Source organism: Mustela putorius, unplaced genomic scaffold (assembly GCF_011764305.1).
Source record: "Mustela putorius furo isolate JIRA1106 unplaced genomic scaffold, ASM1176430v1.1 tig00003853_pilon_pilon_pilon, whole genome shotgun sequence".
In the NCBI taxonomy this organism is placed as follows: Eukaryota; Metazoa; Chordata; class Mammalia; order Carnivora; family Mustelidae; genus Mustela; species Mustela putorius.
The window spans coordinates 77,027,151-77,049,113 of record NW_025422005.1 but is presented as its reverse complement, the minus strand read 5'-3'; the positions used below and the strand labels follow the sequence as shown (position 1 = coordinate 77,049,113).

The 21,963-nt window shown below is 36.2% G+C and overlaps 1 protein-coding gene across 15 annotated transcripts in view; it reads left to right on the top strand.

The window, feature by feature from the left end:
* Window positions 1-21,963, top strand: part of HFM1 (helicase for meiosis 1) — a 114,089-nt gene that overhangs the window by 74,745 nt on the left and 17,381 nt on the right. For 13 of the 15 annotated variants that reach the window (XR_006601817.1, XM_013056164.2, XM_013056156.2 and 10 more), the window contains 4 exons: window positions 4-107; window positions 714-863; window positions 19,462-19,542; window positions 19,859-19,974. Coding sequence is in view for 13 of the 15 variants with exons in the window: in XM_013056164.2 (XP_012911618.1) it covers window positions 4-107; window positions 714-863; window positions 19,462-19,542; window positions 19,859-19,974 (451 nt within the window). In the remaining 2 variants the exon portion in view is untranslated. Of the gene's footprint in view, window positions 1-3; window positions 108-713; window positions 864-18,738; window positions 18,753-19,461; window positions 19,543-19,858; window positions 19,975-21,963 lie in introns of those variants that run through there. The other 2 variants (XR_006601818.1, XM_013056163.2) reach the window with 2 other exon arrangements.

The window sequence follows — 21,963 nt, the reverse complement described above, 5'->3', positions numbered from 1 at the left end:
CAGGGATTCTGTTTTGCTAAAAGCTGGAAATTGGACTAAAAAGATTGATGTGAAGAGAGCTTTTAATTCTGAAGATCTTAGCATAAATCTAATTAGTTCTGAATATGGTAAGTTCATTGAAGTAATGAACCCATAAATGTAAAGAATATGATAGCATTTAAAAATTTCTTTCATGCTGAAACAGAAAAGCAGTTTAAATGATATTGTGTAAAAATAATCTATTTAAATAATATGAGTAATTTTAAAGGAAGTTTCATATATTTAGATAAGTGAAAGATAGCACGGACTAAGATAACAAAATTAAAATTATATCTGTTCATTTATAAGTATTTTATTTTACAAGATAATAAAATTTCAATTGTTATAGGAACATTGATTTTTATTTTTATGATGATAAATGTATAAACTTTAACTTATTTTTTGATTTAATTTAATTTTTTCCGTGTTCTACGATTCATTGTTTGTGCACCACACCCAGTGCTCCATGCAATACATGCCCTCCTTAATACCCACCACCAGGCTCACCTAACCCACCACCCCCCTTAACTTGTTATATTATTTAACTCTTGTTTTTTTATATATATTTTTATTTCCTGGACTTGTTAGCTCTTTTATTTCAAAAGGTATAGAAATGTGAAAGATATAAAAAATAAATGATCTCATGGCTAGATTTATAGGACTTAAGTACTTGTATACTCTTTTCGTTTTTCCAGTTGGACTCGATATTCAGCAGAAATTTTCAGTCTTTTACTTAGGCTTTACAAAGAGGCCTGAAAATCAAATAGTTATGCGAAAAAAATCAGAAACAGAGATTTCCCATTCTAAACATTCAAATAGATCTACAATAGCAGGACCCAATAAAGGTAAATAGCTATATTTATTACTGTATTGCATTAAAGCAAAGTTATAGCTAGGGAGGAGTATCAGTGTTATAGTACTGCTTCATTCAAGTTGTAGATACTTGGGAATTAGATGTTTAAGCTTCATAATAATTACATTAATATGTAGTAGGATTTTTTTCTTAAAAATAATATTTGTCAAATTGGGGTGATATTTGGAGCACAGATTATTTGACCAGTTTTTTATTTACAGTACCTCTTTCTTCCTAAAGGCCATTGTTGGGGAAGAGCAAATGATATATAAGACTTTATAGATTTGATGAGGCAAATCAGGTGACAGTGAACTTAAGAATTTTTTGTTACAGAATATTTCAAAGATACACAAAACTGGACAGATCTGTATAATGAACCCTTATGTACTCATTACCTACCTTAAACAATGTTCAACTCATGGCTTATATTATTTATTTATTTTTTTTTTTTTAAAGATTTTATTTATTTATTTGACAGAGAGAGATCACAAGTAGGCAGAGAGACTGGCAGAGAGAGAGAGGAGGAGGAAGCGGGCTTCCTGCTGAGCAGAGAGCCCGATGCGGGACTCGATCCCAGGACCCTGAGATCATGACCTGAGCCGAAGGCAGCGGCTTAACCCACTGAGCCACCCAGGCGCCCCATGGCTTATATTATTTCATCTGTACCTCTTTTCAGTTTTCCCCTTCTATATTTTAAAGAAAATCGTGTTATATCCTCTGTAAGTGTTTCAGTGAGGATTTAAAAAAAAACATAAATACATTGCTCTTACATATAAAAATCTAATAGTAACTAATACTGAGTTAATATTCAGCTTGCTAATTACCTTATATGTAAGGGGAGTAACTAAGAGGTACTGAGGAATGTGAAAGCAGTAGCTCCTACCAAAGTAACCTAGACGGTTGTGCTTTCTGAATTGGTAGTTATAATAAATAGTAACTTCAGTGAATAAAGGCAGAAAGAGCACATAGAGAATTATTCTGTGAACCCATGAACACTCATCTCCACCTCTTTAAAGAACACAGAGTAGGGTGCCTGAGTGGCAGTTGATTAAGCATCTGTCTTTGGCTCAGGTTATGGCCTCACATATGAGCCCACATCAGGGCTCCCTGCTCAGCCAGGAGTCTTCTCCCTCACCCTCTTCCCATCTGCCTGCTCATATCTCTCATGTGCTCTTTCTCGCAAATAACTAAGGTCTTTAAAAATGGGGGTGGGGGGGTGGGGCACCTGGGTGGCTCAGTGGGTTAAGCCTCTGCCTTTGGCTTGGGTCATGATCTCAGGGTCCTGGGATCAAGCCCCACATTGGCTCTTCTCTCAGTGGGGAGCCTGCTTCCCCCCTCTCTCTTTCTGCCTCTCTGCCTTCTTGTGATCTCTTTCTCTCTGTCAAATAAATAAATAAAATATCTTTAAAAAATAAAATAAAAATAAAATTAATTAAAAAAAAAAACCCACAGAAGAGCTCCCATTTCTGGGTAGGATGCAGTAGTTTGTGGCAGGCCAGTGTACCTACAGTAACAACTATAAAGCCTACCTAAGTTATAAATATTACAATTTTTAGGACATCTGTGAAAGCAGACTAAAGGAACTAAAATTCCAAAGGGAGAACCATTTCAGGACTGAGGAGTCAAGGACCTGTAGGCTCTTAATTAAAAGCCTAAGTATGCTATGCTCTCAAAAGGGATTTATGTGATCAGCCACTCACCATGTTTGCCTAACACAGGAAAAAGGAAACATTCTTTGCTGTAATATAATATAATTTGGAATTTACAGATACAATGTTTGCCGTATAATAAAAACTGACAACACATTCACAGAGGCAAGACCATATGACTTATAATTAACAGTATAAAGGAAGTAAAGCACTCTGTAGATGATTCACAATAAGAGAGCTAGCATTTAAAGATTCTAAAATAACTATGATTAGTATTTTCAAAAAATAAAGGAAAAAAAATATATGAAAGGCTGAGAAGTTTCACCAGAAAAATATAATCCACACAGAGATTTAAATGGACTTTCCTGAATTGAAAAATACATTATCTGAAGTGAAAAACTTATTGGTAGGTTTAATAATGGATTGGAGGGGCACCTGGGTGGCTCAGTGGGTTAAGCTTCTGCCTTCAGCTCAGGTCATGATCTCAGGGTCTTGGGATCGAGCCCCACATCAGTCTCTCTGCTTGGCAGGGAGCCTGCTTCCCCTTCTCTCTCTGCCTGTCTCTCTGCCTACTTTTGATCTCTGTCTGTCGAATAAGTAAATAAAATATTAAAAAAATAATTATGGATTGGATATAGCCAAACTCAGGATCTGTGAAATGTTAGACATAATAAGAAAAAATATTCAAATTAAAGCCCAGAGATAAGAGAATGGAAAGAACACAAAAAAGCATAATACTCAAAAAGTTCTAAAATATGCATAATTAAAATCTCTAAAGCAGCAAAGGAAAAGAATGGGGCAAATGTAATATTCAGAGACAATGGCTGAGAACATTCCAAAATAATGAAAGACATCAACTCATAGATTCAGAATTTTAGCAAACCCTAGGAGGTAAATGCACAGAAAACCACAACTGGGCACATTGTAGCAAAACTGCTGAAAATCTTAAAAGCAGACATGGAAAAATGAAATATTACCTTCAGAAGAGGAACAGTGAAACTGACAGCTGGTTTATCAACTGTGATGATAGAAACAGAAGATAATGGACCAACAGCTTCAAAATGTATTAAAATGATGCTAACCTGCATTTCTGTGCTCAGTGAAAGTATCTTTAAAAATAAAAGTGAAATAGAGATATTTTGAGGAAAAACAAAACAAAACTGAAGCACTCCAACACAATGACTAAATTTATTGGCCTGCAGTAAAAGAGATACTAAAGGGAGTTCCTTTAACGAAAATGACCACAGGTGCAGAAATGCTGGAGGGAATGAAAAACAGTCGAAAGGGCAAATAAATGACTAAATTTACTGTTGTAAATTAAACTAAATTGGCTATTGTACAGCAGTAATTGAAATGACTTGTAGAGTTTTAAATATGTGTAGTATTAAAATCAGAAATGCTCTTACCTCAGGATTATAACACACCAAATATAAGGAATATAGAAAGAAATAACAAAGAGAAAAGCAGAAGTGAATGAAATATAGAATGTAATGTACAGCAGAAAAATCATCAAAGCTAAGATTTGGTTCTTTGAAATGATTAATAAATTTAAGAAGCCCTTATCAAGACTGATAAAGAGATAAATGCAAATTAACAATATTAGGAATGAAAAAGGAGATACCACTACAGACATCAAAAAGATAAAGCTATTGTGAATGATTTTATATCAATAAATTTGACATAATTTGGGTAAAAATGAAAAAACCCCTGAGAAGCAAAACTTACTGACAGAAAAAATAGAAAATTTTAGTGGTCTGATACTAGTAATGAAATTGAAGCAATTAAAAATCTTTCCACAAAGAAATCCAGAGCATTAGGTGATTTCACTGGTGAATTTCCCCAAACATTTAGGAAAAAATAGTATCAAACTTACCCAAACTTTTTCAGAGAATAGAAAAAGAAAAAATAGTTTCTAATGCTGTAATTTTTTTGAACAGAGCCAACACGGAGATCTTGATTTCAAAACCTGACAAGGACATTAATAGGGAAATTATTCACCAGTGTATGTCATGGAAATAGATCCAGAAGTTCATAACAAAATATTAGCAAGTAGAATCCAGCCATATATTTAAAAGTCATACTACAGTACAATTAAGTATGGCTTATTCCATGTATGGAAGAGTGCCTCAGCATTCAAAGATTCCCTGGCTCACCAAAAGAATGGGGGTACCTGAGCCAGCAGAGTTCCCAAGGACTGGAGTGGGGAAATTGATTACAGCCAGTGAGACCAGGAGGGGGCTCTCAGTTCTGTTGTCATAAACCATGAACCACAGCACAAAAGGACAGAAATGTGATGACCCTCTGCCTTCCCTGGGAGGATCAGTACAGGTGCAGGCTGCAGGAGTCTAGAATTTGGCACACACAAAAGTGAAGACTGCTTATTCCTGAGGGTTTACTGAAGAGAGGGAGCTGTGATCTTTCAGCTCTGGGGCTAGAGATCAGGGCCCAGCCACTCTTATTTTCATCCTCTAAAGAGGTATAGAAAGCCTTCAGGAAACAAAGTTACATAGATCAACCAGAAGCAGCTTTTACTGAGCCTGGACCCCTGGCAAGGGTGGTGCAACTCCACCCAGGCAAAGATAACCTAAGAATTAGTGCAGCAGGCCCTTCCTCCAGAAGACCAGCTGGAACATCAGGCCAACACCAAGTTTACAGAGCACACATGACTGCAAAAGTCCAGTGATAGGGGAAATTAGTATATAGAATTTGAGGGGTTTTTTTCTCATGGTTCATTTATCTTTCAGTTTATAATTTTCGTTTTCAACTAGTTTCTTATTTTATCAACTCTTTGTTTTTAAGTCTTTTTTAACTTTCATTTTTACATTTACATATTATAGGTGTAGTCTTCACTTTTGGCTTCCTTTCACTGTATTCAATTTTATTTTTGTGTATATATATAATCAGTTTTGCTTTCTTTACAATTTTGGGATTTAGTGTCTTCTAACAAACAGACCAAAATACACCCAGGACCAAGCGGATCACCCTGTTTGTCTACGTGGGAGATTATATTCCCACCACCCTTATTTATTTATTTATTTATTCCTTTTCTTTTTTGGTTTCTGACCTCTTTGGATTACTGCCTAGTGTATATTTTGCTTGGGTCGTGGTTGATATTTTTAATTTTGTTTTCTCATTCATCCATTCTCCTCTGGGCAAATGACTAGGAGGAGGAATTCACAGCCAAAGCACCAGTGGTAATACTCTCTGCCACAGATCTAATCAATATGGATATAACTAAAATGTCAGAGCTGGAATTCAGGATAAAAATTATAAACTTACTAGTTGGGCTTGAAAAAAGTAGAAGAGACATTAGAGAATCTCTTAGTGCAGATATAAAATCTAATCAGGCCAAAATTAAAAATGCTTTAACTGAGATGCAGGCTAAATTGGATTCTCTAACAACTAGGGTCAATGAAGCAGAAGAAAGAGTGACATAGAAGACAAGTTGATGGAAGGGAAGGAAGCTGAAGAAAACAGAGGAAAACAACTAATGGACTGTGAGGGGAGTCTGAGAAATCAGTGAAATCATAAAGCAAAACATTAGGATTATTGGGGTCCCAGAGGAAGAAGAAAGAGTGAGAGAGGGACAGAAGGTATATTTGAGCAAATCATAGATGAGAACGTCTCTAAGCTGGGGAAGGAAACAGGCATTCAAGTCTATGAGGTAGAGAGGACTCCCCTCAAAATCATTAAAAATAGATGAACATCTGACATATGTAATAGTGAAGCTTGCAAATTCCAGAGATCAAGTCCTGAAAGCAGCTCAAGACAAGAGGTTCTTAACCTACAGGGATAGGAACATCAGGCTGGCAGGCCAGAAAGTGTTGGCATGATGTATTCAGCATACTAAATGAGAAAAACATGCAGCTAAGAATACTTTATCCAACAAGGGTGTAATTTAGAATGGAAGGAGAGATAAAGAACTTCCAGGACAAACAGAAACTAAAAGAATTTGTGATCACTAAACCAGTCCTGCAAAAAATATTAAAGGGGATCCTTGAAGTGAAGAAAGAGCCCCAAGTGACGTTAACCAGAAAGAAACAGAGACAATCTACAGAAACAGGGACTTTACAGGCAATGCAATGGCACTAAATTAATATTTTTCAGTAGTTTCTTTGAATGTAAATGGATTAAATGCTCTAATCAAAAGACACAGGGTATCAGATTGGATAAAAAAGCAAGACCCTTCCATATGCTATCTACAGGAGACTCCTTTTAGACCTAAAAACACCTCCAGACTGGAAGTGAGGGAGTGGAGAAATATTTATCATGCTAATAGACATCAAAAGAAAGCTGGGGTAGCAGTCTTCGTATTAGACAAATTAGATATTAAACCAAAAACTGTAGTAAGGGATGAGACTTACTACATCTTACATGTAGTAAGAGATGTAGAAGAGGGACACTATATCATACTCAAAGGGTCCATCCAAAAAAAAGATCTAATGATTATAAACAGTTATGGTCCTAAGTTGGGAGCAGCCAATTATATAAATCAATTAATAATCAAACTAAAGATGCACATCAATAATAATACAGTAATAGTAGGTGACTTCAGCACTGAACTCACAGCAGTGGACAGATCATCTAAGCAGAAGGTCAACAAGGAAACAAGGGCTTTGAGTGACACACTGGACCAAATGGACTTCACAGATATATTCCATCTTAAAACAACAGATTACACATTTCTTCTCAAGTGCACATGGAATATTCTCCAGAATAGATCGCATACTGGGTCATAAATCAGGTCTCAGTGGTACCAAAAGTTGGGATCATTCCCTGCTTATTTTCAGAGCACAATGCTTTGAAACTTGAACTCAATCAGAAGTGGAAATTTGTCAGTAATTCAAACACTTGGAGGTTAAAGAGCATCCTACTAAAGAATAAGTTGGTCAACCAGGAAATCAAGAAGAATTTTTAAAATTCATGGAAACAAAAGAAAATGAAAAAATAATATTTCAGTGCCTTTGGGATATAGCAAAGTCAGTCCTAAGAGAGAAGATCTTAGAAAAAAAAAATTTAAAAAGCCTCAAATACACAAGCTAACCTTACCCCTAAAGGAGCTGGAGAAAGAACAGCAAACAAAGCCTAAACCAAGCAGAAGAAGAAAAATAATACATTAGTGTAGAAATCAATGAAATTGAAACCAAAAGAATAGTAGAACATGAAACTAGAAGCAGGCTCTTTGAAAGAATTGATAAGATTGGTAAACCCTTAGCCAGACTTATCAAAAAGAAAAGGGAAAGGACCCAAATTAATAAAAGCATGAATGAAAGAGGAGAGATCATGACCAACACCAAGAAACACAATTTGAAATACAAACAATTTGAAGAACATATTATGAGCTACAATATGCCAACAAATTAGGCTGATGCATTCCTGGAAACTTACAAACTACCAAAACTGAAACAGGAAGAGGTAGAAAACCTGAACAGACCCATAACCAGTAAGGAAATTGAAGCAGTCATCAAAAATTTCACAACAAACGAGTCCGGGGCGAGATGGCTTCCCAGGGGAATTCTACCAAACATTAAAAGAAGAAGCTGTTTCCAAAAAATAGAAAGAGATAAAAACTTCCAAACTCATATGAGACCAGCATTAGCTTTTTTTTTTTTTTAATTTTAGTCCAGCATTACCTTGATCCCAAAACCAGACAAAAAGCCCAACAAAAGGAGAATTACAGGCCAATATCCCTGAAGAACATGGGTGCAAAAATTTTCACCAATATACTAGCAAGTAGGATCCAATAGTATATTAAAAGGGTTATTTACCACAACCAAGTGGGATTGATTTCTGGGCTACAAGGATGATTCCATATTCACAAATCAATCAGCATGATACATCACATTAATAATAATAATAATAATAATAAAGGACAAGAACTATATGATCCTTTCAGTTGATGCAGAAAAAACATTTGACAAAATATAATATCCTTTCTTGATTGAGATTCTCCACAGTGTAGGAATAGAGGGAACATACTTCAATATCATGAAAGCCATATACAAAAAGCCCACAACAATTAACATTTTCAATGGGGAAAAACGGAGAGCTTTTCACCAAGGTCAGGAACACGGCAGGGCTACCCACTCTCACCACTGTTGTTCAACATACAGTACCAGCCTCAGCACTCAGATAACAAAAAGAAGTAAAAGGCATTCAAGTTGGCAAAGAAGTCAAATTCTCTTTGCAGGTGACATGATACTTTATGTGGAAAACCCAAAACACTCCACCCCAAAATTGCTAGAACTCATACAGGAGTTCAGCAACGTGGCAGGATATAAAATCAATGCACAGAAATCAGTTGCATTTCTATACACTAACAATGAGACAGAAGGAAGTAAAATTAAGGAATCAATCCCATTTACAATTGCACCAAAAATTAGTAAGACAGGAAACAACACATTTTGGCGAGGATGTGTAGAAAGGGAAACCCTCTTACACTGTTGGTGAGAATGCAAACTGGTACAACCACTCAGGAAAACAGTATGGAGGTTCCTCAAGAAGTTAGAAATAGAGCTACCCTAAGATCCAACAATTGCACTACTGTGTATTTACCCCAAAGACATGCACCCCAGTGTTCACAGCAACAATGTCCACAATGGCTGAACTGTGGAAAGAACAAAGGTGTCCATTGACAGATGAATGGATAAAGAAGAAATACACACACACACACACAAAATGGAATATGTATATATTCCATTGTATATTACATATTCCATTGTATATGTGTGTGTGCATGCATGTAAAAAATATACATTTTTACATGCCTATATGCATATTATATATATATATTTTTTTACATGCATGCTCTCACACACACATATACAATGGAATATTATTCAGCCATCAGAAAGGATGAATAGTTACCATATACATCAACATAGATGGAACTGGAGGGTATTACACTGAGCAAAATGGGTCAAAGAAAGACAATTATATGGTTTCACTCATATGTGGAATATAAGAAAGAGCACAGAGGATCATAGGGGAGGGGAGAGAAAACTGAATGGGAAGTCATCAGAGAGGAAGAAAAACACTGAGAAACTCTTAACTATAGGAAACTGAGTATTGCTGGAGGGGAGGTGGTTGGGGAGATATAGTAATTAGGTGATAGGCATTAAGGAGAGCACATAGTGTGATGAGCACCAGTTGTTATAAACAACTGGTTCAACACTACAGCTGAAACTAGTGATGTGCTAAGTGGTGGCTAACTGAATTTAAATAAATAAATAGAATTCATATGGGAATGTAAGGTATCCAGATTAGCCAATCAGTCTTGGGATGGGGAGAGGAACAAAAATAGAGGACTCACAATTCCTGATTTCAAAACTTTATTACAAAGCCACAGTAGTCAAGACAATGTGGTACTGGCATAATAATAGCCATATAGATCAACAGAATATATTTAAGAGTACAGAAATAAACCCATACATCTGTGGTCAGTTGATTTCCAACAAAGCTGTCGAAACAATTCAGTGGGGGAAATAATAGCCTTTCAACAAATAGAGCTGGACAACTGAGAATAGTCAGTTGAGTTAATTATATCATAATTACTTCATACAATATATGATATTACTTCATACTATAAATACCTCATACCGTATGTAAAAATTAACTCAAAATGTGTTAAGACCTAAAAGTAAGAGTTAAACTGTAATAATCTTAGAAGAAAACATGGGTTTATATCTTCATGACCTTGGATTAGCAATAGTTTCTTAGGTATGACACCTAAAGCTCAAGCAACTAAAAAAAGATGAATTGGACTTCATCAGAATTAAAAACTATTGGGGGCACCTGGATGGCTCAGTTGGTTAAGCATCTGCCTTCAGCTCTGGTCATGATCCTGGGATCCTGGAATTGAGTCTCCCATCTGGCTGATGCTTTTCTCTCTGCCTGCCGCTCCCCCTGCTTGGGCAGGCGTGTGCTCGCTCGCTCTCTCTCTCTCTCTCTCTCTCTGACAAAGAAGTAAAGTTCTTTTTTAAAAAAAAAAAAAAGATGAAAAACCTTTGTGCTTCAAATAACACTATCAAGAAAGTGGAAAGAACAGCCCAAAGAGTGATAGAAGATATTTGCAAATCACATATCTGGTAAAGGAGTAGTATCTGGTATACACAAACAATAAAAATGCAAGGAACCAAATTCAAACTGGTCAAATGATATGAATAGACATTTTTGCAAGGAAGACCTACAAATGAGCAATACAAACATGAAAAGTTGCTCAACATCATTAGTCAAGATGGAAATGCAAATCAAAACCACAATGTGACACTTACTTCCCACCCACTTTAGTCAAAAAGATGGACAATAGTAAGTGTTGGTGAGGATGTATAGACATTGAAACCCTCATAGCACTGCTATGGGAATGTGAAATTGTGCAGCTGCTTTGGAAAACAGTTTGCCAGTTCCTCAAGAAGTTAAGCATAGAATTATCATGCAACCCAGCAGTTCCTTTTCTGTGTTTATATCCAAAAGAATTGAAAACATATAAAAACTAGCATGTGAATGTTTATAGCATCATTATTCATAATAGTAAAAAAATAGAAACAACTGAAATGTTTACCAACTCATGGAATGAATAAGTTAAATGTAGTATAACCATATAATGGAATATTCAGCCATAAAGAATAAACTACTGATACATGGATAATCCCTGAAAAGATTATGCTAATGAAAGAAGCCATTCACAAACGGTCAGATATTGTTAGGATTCATTTATATGGGAAGTGTAGAATAGGCAAATTTATAGAGATAGAAAGTTGATTAGTTGTTGCAGAGGCTGGGTGTAGGAAGAACTAAAGAGTAACTACTAATAGCTATGTGATTTTTTTTTTTTTAAGGTGACAATGTTCTGGAATTAGATACAGTGATAGTTACACAACCTTGGGAATATACTAAAAACCTACCAAACTGTACACTTTAAAAGAGTAGATTTTATGGTATGAATTATATTTCAACTAAAAAATTTGAAAAACAATAGTATTACTATATGCCAGCAAACAAAAAAGGAATAGAAATCATCATTTTTTAAAATGCCCTTTATAGTAGCATCAGAAATCAGTTTAAAAAAGACAATTTAGAATTAGAGCTGCATAAAGACAATATAAACTCAGAGCCATCAGCTGCCCATCCTTTACCACATGCAGAAAGGATCACAGAAAGCTGGGTTTTGAAACAGAAAACTAAAGCAGAGGTGCAGAGAGGTGCAAAGGTGAGAATGCCAGAGCTGGGATTCTGATGACTTCCTGTTTCTTGGTTTTTTAGTCCCTTCTGATGCCTCGCTGAATTGCTGCTTTGGATTCTGTGACATATCTGTGTTCATGTAACACATTTCCCCCACTCACCAGCTCTTTTTGTTTAAAGTAGCTTGATTTGTTTGTTACTTAAACTTGTAATGAGAAGTTGGAATGTTTACTATACTTCCTGCTAGCATGAATCTTCTATAAGGGCAAAAGTTCCCTATGTATTTTGCACAATCCTTGAAAACGGGTAAAAGATGCTTCCTATCAAACAAATAATATTTTATTATACTCACACACACACACACTTCAAATATACCATCCCAAATCTTTTTTTTTTTCAAATTTTTATTTAAATTCTAGTTAGTTAACATACAGTGCAGTATTGGTTTCAGGAGTAGACTTCATGATTCATGACTTGCATACAATACACAGTGCTCATGATAACAAGTGCTCTCCTTAATACCCATCACCCATGTAGCCCATCTCCTCCTACTTCCCTCCATCAACTCTCAGTTCTCTATCATTAAGAGTCTAGCTTGGTTTGTTTCCCTCTCTCTTTTTTCCCACCCTTCCCACATGTTCATCTCTTTCATTCTCAAATTCCATATAGGAGTGAAATTATATGGTATTTGTCTTTCTCTGACTAACTTATTTCTCTTAGCATAATGCACTCTAGCTCCATGCACATCTTTGCAAATGACAAGGTTTCACTATTTTTGATGGCTGAGTGATATTTCATTGTGTGTGTTTGTGTGTGTGTGTGTATATACATACATATACCACATCTTCCTTGTCCATTCATCAGTCAATGGACATTGGGACACTTTCTAGATTCTGGTTACTCTTGATAATGCTGCTATAAACATTGGGTTGCATGTACTCCTTCAAATCTATATTTTTCAGCCATCCTAAATCTTGTGAATATTCCAATTATATAATTCAGTTCTTATATGCAAATTCATATATCCCCCAAATAAAGATACATACTTACACCTTTAAATATAACATACATATCCTATCTGCACCTTTCTCAATATGTGACACAATGAAGGGGTCATAGATTTATACCCTACTAAGGTTGTTAGAACAAAATTTGGCTTTTTCAAAACAATCCAAATTTCAATTTTTCTGACTTCCTGTCAGACCATGTTATTAAATGATACAAACTAATATCCAGTTCAGAGACTATAGTTGCTAAATAATTGTTTCTAAATGTGCTTGAAAGTTCAGCACATACTTGAGTATCATAATATCAAATTATGGGGCCATATATAAAAACAGAAGTATGCACTTAATTTACATAATATAACTAAAAATTATTTTCATGCTTCCTGTGTTTGAAAACATTCTTTTAGCAGTAGTTTCTCATCTATATAGTCAAATAGATAACATTTTGTAAAATTTAAGGAAAAATATTTTTGCTATTTTTAAGATATGACAATGTAAAAAATATACTTTTTTGACTGTAAAGTATTTAAAATTTTTTCAGGCCTATTCTTAATATATAAGATTTGGGCATTTAAACTTTTGATCCTTTAAATAGATTCTCAGTAAGAGGTATGAACTTTAATTTGAAAAAATTGATTTGACATTAGTAAATTCATTTACAGTTGCTATGTCATTCTGAGTTGAGAATTTAAAATATTTGAAAAAACAAAATGATAAAAGAAATGCCTGAGCACTGTGGACTCCAATTCATTAGTGTTACCGTTTTCTTGATAAATAAATGACAAAATAATAGTGTATTTGACAAAAAATTTAGAGAGGATGCTCTCTCATTTAAAGTCATAAAGTACATAAATCAGAACTGCAAAAGTCAAAGTAATATTCTTTTAGAAATATTAACCCCAGGAGTGCCTGGGTGGCTCAGTCAGTTAACCTGTCTGACTCTTAATTTTGGCTCAGGTCATGATCTTGGGGTTGTGGTATCAAGCCCCAGAGTCGGGCTCCCCCTTCAGCATGGAGTCTGCTGGAAATTCTCACTTTCCCTCTCGTCTCTCTCTCCCTCCTCTCTAAAATAAATAAATCTTTAAAAAAATAAAATATTAACTCCAGTAGCCTATACAGAGACCAATTACTTAAATTTATAATTAGGATGCAAGGCTAAGTGTGTCAGGTGTAATATGCCTACTACTATCAATTTTTCTTTGATTTTTTTTTAAAAAGATTTTATTTATTTATTTGACAGAGACAGCTAGAGCAGGAACATAAGCAGGGAGAGTGGGAGAGGGAAAGCAGGCTTTCTGCCCAGCAGGGAGCCCAGAACCCTGGGATCCCGACCTGAGCCAAAGGCAGGTGCTTAACCATCTGAGCCACCCAGGCATCTTCTTTGATTTTTTTTTTGAAACAACTAACCCTTGCCCCACCAGCCATTACTGACCCTATTAAAGTAATTTTAAATATTTTCCTTAAATAGAATTCTAGTTGACATTAATAAATTTATTTTACTTTAAATAATTAGAATTGGGGCTTTAAAAACATACAAATCTATATGTGACAGAACTATGAAAATATATGCCTTTCAGATTATTATAGTAATGGGAATATGGGATTTATTAACCTTAAATTATACCTAAGAGTACAGCTTAGGTCAGTTTTCTTTAAGAACCTAATTTTTTCCAATTATCAATCTCTGTAATCTTATGTTTGTTAATAAGACAAAATCAGACAATTATCAGGATATGGGTAGTGGTGTAGGGATGGAAGAGCACTTATATAAGTACCATTTCTAACACCTTTAATGTTTTTGTCACTTAGAAATTAATATCCGTTTGCTAATATTCTATAAACAAACTTGTATACAGTCTTCATTCCCAACAAGACTTGCCAACTCTGCCTTGAAATTTGCGAGTGTCTCCAGAATCTTTAAAATTCAACTGCGGGATGGTAGATAGTTTTCAACCACTGGGAATAAATGTGTATGATCATTGGACACCATCTTGTGGTGATGTTTAGAAATGCATCTATTAGGAGTTGGATTAAGGAACAAAGCAATTCCTTATCCCTTACTGCAAAACAACAACCTACAAGGCTTTTCCTCCTGACTTCCCACCCCCCAAATCCTTTGATTTCTTCCCTAAATAAATTAAATGCATTATTTGAGGGAGACAAGGTGGTTGAGAGATCAAGCTCTGGAATTAGACTACCTTAGCTAGAATCTCAGATTTGCTATTTCTTATCTAGATAGTCTTGATTCTCTGGAATTAGACAGGGAGACAGAAAATAAAAGAGATAAAGGGAAATCTAGGAGTTTGGTAGCTGACTAATAAATGTTCCAGAAAGAGACAACAAACAAATCAGAAGAAATAATTTAAGAAAATTTTCTACACTTGGAGATATAGATCTGCATATCAAAAAGGCTTAGTCAGTGCTAGTTAGGATGAATGAAAGAATATCTACAAAGAAGGAATAATCGCAACATTTCAGAATATCGTGCATAAAGAGAAAATCATAAACACTTTCAAGGAACAAGAATTGAAATTTTGTTCATCTTTATCAGCAGCACTGGGTGTAGAAGACAATAGACTTAAAAGTCCAGGGGAAAATGATTTTCAACCCTGTGTTCTATACCCAGCCAAACTATTAAGTGTGAAAGTAAAGTAATCTTAATACATCCAAGGATTTAGAAAGTTGAACTCACACACAGCTTTTCTGAGGCAGTTGCTTGAGTATGAGCACAATATAACAAAGCAGTTAACCAAAAAAGAAGTCAAAGAATCCAAGAATAGTGGATTCACTCAAGAAGCTTAATGAAAGGAAATTCTGGAGGACAGTTATAGGACAGGCCTACAATATGTTAGGAGGAGGATGGAGAGCTTAGGAAAGGAAGTAGTGATGAAGGGGGAATAAATAGGTGGTGTCTCCATGTATTTATTTTTGTCTCTGAAATATTGAATACACTTAAAAGAAATTTAAGACTAAAAGAAAGGCAGCAAAACTTCAGGGAAAACAAGACAGCAGCTCAAGAAAGAAAAGTGCTCACTTGATTCAGTATTAAAGATATTTTTTCTTTCTGTCTAGCTCTCAAATCAGCCCATTCTCTGACTCTAGTAGTATCATCACTCTAGACTGAATTACCATCATTTTTTTGCCTAGACTCCTGTGGTAGCCTTTTTTTCAAACTGTGAATTTAATTATGTTCCTTCCTTGATTAAATCACTATAGTGTCTCCTCCTAGGCCTTAGAATAAAAGATCCATTCATTAACATCCCTACTAGGTCACGTGGTCAGTCAATTCCTAAGCAGCAGTGGGATGGCAGTTGCTAGGTAGTCTTGTCTCACCTCCATAGAATTGGCTGGTTAAGGACACTAGAGACCTAAATGGACCTAGACAATTTATTACTTATGTGGACAGCAAAATAAGATCAGCATGTTATCAGTTGCTTGCATTCCTAATCCCACAGGTTAACACTGATCAGATAACACAATGGTGGACTGTTTTGTTTTTGAGGCATCAACTATAGGCTGCAATTAAGTGGTTTTATAGCCTGTATCTGTACCTTGGAAGAGGCAAGGTGGAAGGACCAGTGCCTTACCGGAACCAGAGGCAGATGAGAAACTGCTTCTTGGCAGTCTCATGCAAGCTAAGGAAGCAGATGAGAAATGTCTTTTAGCACCACCTCACAAGATTGACTATCTTGACATGTCCCAAAGAGGTTCAGAGGGCATTCTATAAATAGTTAAGTCTTGGATATGGCCTATATAGAGACATGGAATTACCAGGGTTCCATGGTGGGGCCATTCTACAAATATAGCCTGACCACTCTCTACTAATCTCATCTTGTGTGCTCTCTCTTACTTGCTGAGTATTAATCACACTGACCATCTTTCAATTTCTCCTATATGCCATGCTTTCCCTTATAGAGCTTTTGCATATGCCATGCTCTCTTTCTCCTCCCTCCTTGCCTTTTTAATTCCCATTCTTTCTTTTGTCCTCAACTCAGTTGAGTTAGGGAAGTTAGGGAAGCCTTCCAAGACATTCCTACCTAGGATGGTGTCTCCAATTATCATATAGCATTGTGTTCCTCTCCTTCATAGGATTCTAAACAATTTTAATTTTATAGTTACTTGCATAATCCTTAAGTAATAATAGAGATAATATATGATCTAATATATTAGTTTATCACTTAATTTAGAAATGCCTTCACATACTTAATTTCATTTTATCTTTTCATCTCTATGAGGTGAACAAAACAGATATTGTTTTTAATCTGTTTTTTTACAGTTAAGAGCCCATATTAAAACTTATGTTTTTTTATTTTAGTTTAAAGTGCCCTGTACCTCACCATGTGTTTCTCATGTGAATATATAAGGCAGCATGCAGTGAGTAAAGAGGGACAAAGAAAATGCCATAGGGGCTCAAAAAAGAGAAAAATCACTTCAGATGGGGTGATAAGAGTAGATCTCCATGGTAGAGGTACCATTTAAGTTGGTCTTGAAAGTCGATACACTTCTGATAGACAAAGAAGTAAGCAGCCTCTAAAACAAAAGGTAATATCAAAGTTATAATCATAGAATGTCTTGAGACGATTTGAATAATGGCAACCAAATATGTTTTGATGAATTAGGATTAGTATTTAGGGTACCAGAAAGGGAGGCTAGAATTACATTGTGGAGGACTTTAAATATGGAATTAATTTGCTGGCACAGGAAGTAACTAACATTTCTAGGTGGACAAATGATCTGACCAGAGTTGAACTTCAGGAGGACTAACTAAACAACAGCATGTATAATAAATTGTAATATGGTAGGACTTGACAAGGATACCAGGTAACTGAGAGATGAAATTTTGAACTGGAGCAAAACTTCTAACCAGTAATCCATGGCAAACCTTGCAAAATATATTGTTGAACCCTTTCATCTAAAGACCACTGGGAGCACACCTGTAGTTGAGGAAAGTTAAGTATTTTTGGACTTGTTACAGCAAAAGACCACAGCTCTGGTAGAGCTGTGGGTTATCTCAAGGGGTTGGGAAGAAAATTATTTATAGGATTTTAGGTTGTGCTGGTGATTCTTAGCAGGGTTTAGGGAGAGCAGAGGTCAATTCTAGATTACATACTTTAAAAAAGGGAAGTATTAGATATTTTGGTGTATCTTATCTTAGATATGGGAAGATTATGGAAATAGTAGTCATTTGTGTTAGCCAGAAGAGGGGGATGTTTCGTTATTTTTGTGGTTCTTGAGTGTCCTTGTCTCAAGTTTCAGAGATAATTACACAGTAGTCTTATTTCGATCTTTACTACAGTCACAGAATGGCCTTACCTGAGTACTGTTTATATTCTGCCAAAGTTGTTTATATTCACTTCGGAACACTGTGGTTTAGCCTGTCAGCTTCCAGCTGCCAGGGACCTTTCATTACTTTATCACTACCCAATACATTGATCTGCTTGGCCCTTAAGGCATGTAGCCAGTTGCCTTATCCATTTACTCCAGGTGCTATACAAATATTATTATTATCTAAATGTGCCATGTCTTGAAAAGAGTTGACTGAGCAACAGCACTGAAAATGAAGAGTAAAAGACCAGAAAATGTTACAAAGGTTCTCAAAGCTCTTCACTCCCTCCAACATTTCTAGTTCACTTAAAATCTATGCTCCAACAAAAGTCAAGTTATTTCTATTTCTACAGTCTGTGGTTTGCTGTCTTTGAATATTATGCCCTCTACCTGGACCATCTTCCCCTGGTCCCTTTCTCGTGTCCAGATCCTTTCTGTCAGTTCGGATGTCTCTTCCTTCCCTCTTGTTACTAAGATCAAGAAAAAGTCTACTTAAAATATTATAAATGAAGAATAAATTATATATTTGGATGTTCTAGCTTGGGGGGTCAAGCTGGAAGCAATCTTCTTCCTGTGAATTCATACAGAAAATTCCTTATACCCCCAAAACACATATTTCTAACATTTATTAAATATGTATGATGTCCTAAGTACTAGAAACTGTCACTGATACCATCAAAATGCTATTATGTTTGCTTCTTTCCAGGTTCTACTTTAAGTGTAAGTATAAAGCAGCAGAGAAGATTCTTATTCTTACCTCATTCAAGATAAGAGCTACTTATATTTCTGGGTGCCTGGGTGGCTCAGATGTTTGAGTCTTCCTTCAGCTCAGGTCATGATCCTGGGGTTTTGGGATTGAGTCTCGCGTCAGGCTTCCTGCTCAGCGTGGAGTCTGTTTCTCCCTCTGCCTTTCTCGCTCTCTCTCTGTCTCTTGTCACTAAATAAATAAAATCTTTTAAAAAAGAGTTACTGATATTCTGTGATAATTGGCTCTGTTTATGTCAGGGAGGTAAAGAGAAGCTTATAGGTGGTTGACGCTCCTTGTGAGGAGCTGGGATTGGGCTAATAGCCCAGCTGGGACTAGCTGTTGTCAGAAGTATCATTTTAGGGGCACCTGGGTGGCTCAGTGGGTTAAAGCCTCTGCTTTCGGCTCAGGTCATGATCCCAGGGTCCTGGGATTGAGCCCCGCATCAGGCTCTCTGCTCAGCAGGGAGCCTGCTTCCTCCTCTCTCTCTGCCTGCCTCTCTGCATACTTGTGATCTCTGTCTGTCAAATGAATAAATAAAATCTTAAAAAAAAAAAAGTATCATTTTAAAAATTACATATAAAATAGGCTAACATTTTGAAAAAGTATGAAAACCATAACTTTTTGTACTCTGTAAAAGGAACTACAGTAAAAAATATGTTTGTTTTTCTTATATTAATTTAGGAATGACTGCTTGCAAAAAACCTGGGAATCGAGAATGTAATCATCACTGTAAAAATAAACATACATGTGGACATGACTGCTGTGAGTTCCATAAAAGAAGTTTATTTCAGGTTTTAAAAATTGAACAGTCTTTGAATAGTAATGACATCCTAATTACCTATGTATGATATTTATATTATGCAGTTTATAACTCAAATAATTTTCTTTCTTTGTGGATAACATGAAAAAAATTAGATTAGAAATTATGGAGATCTACCCCCAAAACTTATAATACTGTATGTTAACTAAATTGAATTTAAATTAAAACATTTTTAGAAAAAGAAGTTATGAAGAAATTTGGTTTTACATGAACACTACCTAAAGTTTAACCCAAAGAATTGAGAATTTCTTTTCTTAGGTAAAACTGGAGTTGCACAGAGGTCAGAAATGAAAGAGCCAACAATCTCTTCATATTTATCTGATTTAAGAAATAGGAATGCTGTTTCATCACTTCCTCCTGTTAAACGTCTCAAGGTTAGTTTTAAAACACTTTTTTTTAAGGTTTTATTTATTTATTTGACAGACAGAGATCACAAGTAGGCAGAGAGGCAGGCAGAGATTGGAGGAAGCAGGCTCTCTGCTCAGCAGGGCTTGATCCCAAGACCCTGAGATCATGACCTGAGCCGAAGGCAGGGGCTTAACTCTCTGAGCCACCCTGGTACCCCTCAAGGTTAGTTTTAATAACATTTAGCCCTTGTTTTGTAATTTAAGGTATATGAATATTCCTTTATTCTATGTATCAGTTAGGTAGGTATCTGAAGTATACTTTAGTTACTTGAGGGCTTGCCTAGGAGTATGGCCATTTTTAAAATATTGTTTCTAGAGAAAAAATATTATAGTTCTTTTTTTTTTAAATTTTATTTGTTTATTTAAGAAAGAGAAAGAGGTACTAAGAGAGAGCACAACCACAGGGAGGGGCAGAGGCAGAAGGAGAAGCAGACTCCCTCCTGAGCAGGGAGCCCAATATGGGGCTCAATTCCAGGACTCTGGGATCACGACCTGACCTGAAAGCAGCTGCTTGACCAACCAAGTCACCCAGGTGCTCCAAAATATTGTAGTTCTTAATAATTAGTTTGTAAATCTACTTTTGGGACATAGTTCTACAGCCCCTTACTAGTTTTTTGTTTTTGTTTTTGTTTTTTTAAAAGATTTTACTTATTTATCTGACAGAGATCACAAGTAGGCAGAGAGAGAGAGAGAGAGGAGGAAGCAGGCTCCCCGCCAAGCAGAGAGCCCGATGCGGGACTCGATCCCAGGACTCTGGGATCATGACCTGAGCAGAAGGCAGAGGCTCAACCCACTGAGCCACCCAGGTGCCCTTGTTTTTGTTTTTAAACCAAAGAAGAAGGAAATGGTGAGGGATATGTAGTTTGGCTTGGTTCGGCAATTAAAACTTGACACACTTGCTCTTTCCTGGTTCTATCTGTGCTGGAGTGGTATGGAAAGTCTAAAGTTGATTTTGATTCATGCACCTAGATGAGTACTGAGCAAGAGCCTCCTTTCCAAGTCCTGAAAGAATGGTTGTTCCTACTGGTTGATAGGCTAGTCACTAGCAGACTTATTCTAAGCCTACCTCATCATGTTCAGGGCAAAATAATTGATCGGGCCACAGAAAAGAGGTAGGAAAAGCCCTTTTCTAGAGCTTTAATAAGAATGAAGATTTTAAGTCATGCGGCTAAAATAAGGGGAATACTGGGAAATGGAGAGGCATGCATATCGAAACAACCACCATCTTCTCTGAGATACTAATTTTTTAGTAGTCCAAGTTTTTCCTTCCTCTCCCTTCCTTCCTTTCTTTTATCCTTTTTTCCTTCTTTCCTTCTCCATCCCATATTATTCCCTCTTTCCTTCCATATTCATTTTTTTTTTAAGTTTATTTAATTGGGGCACCTGGGTGATCTGTTAAGTGTCTGACTCTGAATTTTGGCTAAGGTGATAATCTCAGGGTTGAGATGGAGCCCCTTGTTGGGCTTCACACTGGTTTAAGAGCCTGCTTAAAATTATATCTCTCCCTCACCCTATGCCCTTTCCCTCCCTTTCTCTCTTCCTCTTTTACTTTTTTTTTTATATTTATTTGACACAGAGAGAGAGAGCAAAAGCAGAAGGAGCAGCAGGCAGAGGGAGAGTAGGCTACCCACAGAACAGGGAGCCAGATGTGGGGCTTGATCCCAGGACCCTGGGATCATGACCTGAGCCAAAGACAGATGCCCAACTGACTAAGCCACCCTGGTGCCCCTCTCTCCCTCTCTCAAAAAGGAAAGTTATTATTTTTAGTAATCTGTACACTCAAAGTAGGGCTCAAACTCACAACCCTGAGATCAGAAGTCTCACATTCTTCCAACTGAGTCAGCTGAGTGCCCTCCTTCCACATTCATTGAGCACGAACAATATGCTAAGTACTGTGACAGGTGCTAAGATACAGCAGTGAATAAGACAGTTTTAGTCCCAGTCCTCATAGAGCTT